General features: G+C 35.6%; 1 protein-coding gene across 1 annotated transcript; it reads left to right on the top strand.

The window, feature by feature from the left end:
- The first annotated feature begins 330 nt into the window (after positions 1–330).
- LOC126727129 (N6-mAMP deaminase) lies at positions 331–3766 on the top strand. The gene is made up of 11 exons (XM_050432640.1): positions 331–553; positions 682–752; positions 1048–1139; positions 1230–1289; positions 1424–1654; positions 1747–1823; positions 1932–2001; positions 2085–2198; positions 3028–3094; positions 3210–3314; positions 3404–3766. Exons 1-11 carry the CDS (start codon positions 477–479, stop codon positions 3526–3528), a joined length of 1089 nt encoding a protein of 362 aa, XP_050288597.1. The 5' UTR covers positions 331–476; the 3' UTR covers positions 3529–3766.
- Positions 3767–3935: the final 169 nt, after the last annotated feature.

The following is a 3935-nucleotide window of genomic DNA, read 5'->3' as shown; positions in this document are numbered from 1 at the left end:
CCTAAAATTATTTCCAGAATTACAGTCATATGTTATTATTACGCACCTAATTTTGGACCAAATGTGAAAATTTCCATAGCATATTTCTGTATACTCTATAGTTTCCTTTATTATATTTAAACCAAATTCATAATTGGTTGTAATATAATGTATAATGTTACCACATTGTTTTCATCAGTTCTATCCAAAAAATAAAAACATTGTTTTCATCTGGTGTAGTTTAATAAATCATACAACCACTGTGACATGGTTTCCACAATTCCCACGATTTAAAGTTTTGATAACTATTTAGCTTAAGGGGCCCAGGAGAAGAGACTTCTAGCCCAAAAACACAAAGAGTCAACCAAACACAAATCCAACTAGATATCGTATCATTGTTGTCGAGTGGAACTAGACGCAAACGGCAAACTGAGTGAGATAAGAACAAAAGGCAGAGAAAGGAAGAGAGAAAGAGAGACAGGGAGACAGAGAGAAACATGGAGTGGTGTGTTTCATTGCCAAAGGTAGAACTACATGCTCACCTCAATGGATCCATTAGAGACTCCACACTGTTGTAAGCTTTCCATGTCTCTTTCTTGGGGCTAAAATGTTTAACTTTTTGCTTTGTTTATTGGTTGAAGAAGAACGTTTGCTTCATTAAAGTGTTTTATTTATACTGACTGAGGTGTTCTTTTCTTACAGAGAACTTGCTCGAGTACTGGGTGAAAAGGGTGTCATAGTTTTCTCAGATGTGGAACATGTTATCTTGAAAAGTATGCCCATTACCCTTGTTTTTGTTTGGTTGCTTAGAAAAATTAGGAAAGAAATGAAATTCAACTCTTTGCTCTCATATCATTATTTGGTACTTAAATAATGGAAAGCCTCAACTTGATTGTGCTAAGTACAGCCTATTGGCTTAGTTGAGGTGGGGTTTCGATGTTTGATAAAAAAAAAGTTTGCTTCTTTTTTTTGTTTTTTTAGTTGTCTGACTTCTATGTCCCCTTTGGAAATGTAATTATAATATTATTGAATCTTCACATTGGAAACTTTACACATTCTTTGATTCAGATGACCGTTCTTTAACTGAAGTGTTCAAATTGTTTGACCTGATCCACATTCTTACTACTGACCACACAACTGTGAAAAGAATCACCCAAGAAGTATGAAACTTTCCCTATACATGAAAAAACTTTAACTCCAATTCTGTACATTGATGTAAATTTTCTTTTTCTTTTTTTGGCCAAGGACAGGTTATTGAAGATTTTGCCTCTGAAAATGTGGTATACCTGGAGTTAAGAACTACTCCAAAGGTACTTCAATGAAGTCCTAAGAGTTTTTTTTTTTTTTTTTTTGTGGGGGTGGGGGGGGGGGGTGGGGGGGGGGGGGGTGGTAATTTACTCATATTAAGACAATATGCAGATTTCATTGATTAAGTTTTTTGCAGAGAAATGATTCTATAGGAATGACCAAACGTTCTTATATGGAAGCAGTAATGGAAGGTCTAAAGGCTGTCAGTACAGTTGATGTTGCTTTTGCACCTCATAATGTGGATGCTGGAAGTCTTAGGGAATCACTACCCATAAATGATGCATGTGACGGAAAAAGAAAAAAGATATATGTTCGGCTTCTTTTGAGTATTGACCGTCGGGAGTCCACTGCAGCTGCAATGGAAACTGTATGTACGAATATTGGTCTGTCACGAATTTTTTTTTAAGGTCATATGTTTGACAGGAGAAGTGTTTAATCATCTTTCCTCACTTATTGCAGGTTAAGCTTGCACTGGAAATGAGAGATTTAGGAGTACTTGGTATTGACCTTTCTGGAAATCCTGTTGTGGGTGAATGGTACATACTCACTAGTTATTACTCCAAGTTTTTTGTAGTAGACAAGCATTTCCTTTTTATTTATTACAAAGAGGTTATAATCCCAAGTTCTCTTTGTATCTAAATCAGGATGACATATTTACCAGCATTAGAGTTTGCTAGAGAACATGGTCTTTATATAACTCTTCACTGTGGAGAGGTACGTTTGTTCTTTCAAATGCCTACAGCTATTATTGTTGAACTCACCCTGACTAACTTATTTTCCTAACTTAGTGCTTGTAGGTTCCTAATCCGAAAGAGATACAAGCAATGTTAGACTTTATTCCCCAGAGGGTTGGCCATGCTTGTTACTTTGAAGAGGATGATTGGAAGAAATTGAAACATTACAATATCCCGGTTAGATATTTGTGAAACTATTCCTTCTCTTGATGTGAACCTTCATTTCTCTAGGATGATAAGGAATGCCTACTTTTGACTTCCATAGAACAGATGTGAAGGAAAAGAGGCAAAATCCAGAATCTTTTCAATTAGTTTACCAATCCAATCTTAAAACTTTTAGTAGATGATTAATTGATGGAATTAAGTCTATCAAAGGTTGTGAAACTTATTATAGTTTGTTAAATGAGTTTGGAAGTTTCTTTTTTATACCATTTCTGGAATATTTTCATTGTGAGGAACCAAAGACATCTTTCATTTAGTCACCTGTTTATGATTGAATACCTCTCATCCATGATGTCTTTCTTTTAAGTTGATTAGCCTAGTTTCATTATTTTCTGCAAGGGCAAAACTTAGGTATAATTCCTTAGGTGTTGTACTTGTACCGTAGGTTCCCCAATTAAATTCAACCATGTTGCTGCATTGACCAATGCAACCCAAAAGGTGTTAGTTTCCCTCAAGGTACAATGAGATTCTCTTATGTGGCTCCTTGGCCAATACAGCCTCATGATTAAATTTAAAGGGGAACCTAAGGTAGAACACCTAAGGAATTGTGCAACACGGCAACACCTAAAGATTTTAAATGGCTGTAGACTAAAAATTTGTTAGTCTTTTTTTGATAGGCAAATAAAGCTCACACATCCACATGGGTTAAACCTGTGATCTCACCCTCTACCTTTTTTGGAGGGAGGAGATGCCACTTGATCCTAGAAACATTTGCAGTATTGTTGGTTTTAAATATTTGGCTGGATAACTATTTTAGCTTCTATGTCTATTCACATTTTTGCAGGTTGAAATTTGTCTGACTTCCAACGTTGTGACTGCATCAGTTTCCTCACTAGATGTTCACCATTTTGGTTAGGTCTTCTGAACAAGCCTGTGAAATATATTATCCTTAAGTGACATATCTCCTTCTTTGCTACTGATAAACTTCAAAATATCTCTAATATAACACTTTGTTTAATTATGCAGCTGATCTGTATAATGCAAAACATCCGATAGTCCTCTGCACTGATGATGCTGGCGTGTTCTCCACCAGTCTCTCCAATGAGTACAAAGTTGCTGCTTCTGCATTTGGTAGGTATTAATCTAGTGGTGCAGGTACTGGGAGTTGGATTAAAGAGCTTATCATCACTGACTGCTTGTTTCATTTGTGAACTGCCCAGGTCTTGGAAAGAGGGAAATGTTTCAGCTGGCAAAAAATGCAATTGAATTTATATTTGCAGATGATGGAGTTAAGCAGGATCTGAGAAAGATTTTCGATTTGGCCACTAAAAAGCAAGATTTATAATGACATTGCTCTTAGAGGGGCATGTTTGCAGCCTGGAGGTATGGGTAGCCATGTGTCACCTGATCAAGGAAAACTAGTCATTAGACCATGGCCATGCATTTAGATGGTCAATATTTTTATTTAATGATCTTAATTTTATTTAATCTATGCTGTGTTCATGTGTTTTGAGATGTGGGAAGTGTGAAGACAATTTAAATTTAGTTCTGTTTAATTTTTGAAATCATTTTTCTTCCCTATTGATCCATTGGATTTTATAATAATTTTTATTAGCTGATTAGGATATTAGTATTTCATATAAAATTTCCAGAAGTTAAGGGTATTTTTCTAATTCAAAAATTAGGCTTTGACCCAAGCCCAATAGGAGTAGGCTTTAGCTATAGACTTATGGAGTCTATATAAGCACACGC

Source organism: Quercus robur, chromosome 5 (genome assembly GCF_932294415.1).
Source record: "Quercus robur chromosome 5, dhQueRobu3.1, whole genome shotgun sequence".
NCBI lineage: Eukaryota > Viridiplantae > Streptophyta > Magnoliopsida > Fagales > Fagaceae > Quercus > Quercus robur.
Note: the sequence above shows the minus strand (reverse complement) of the source record. Positions and strands in the feature narration are given on the sequence as shown.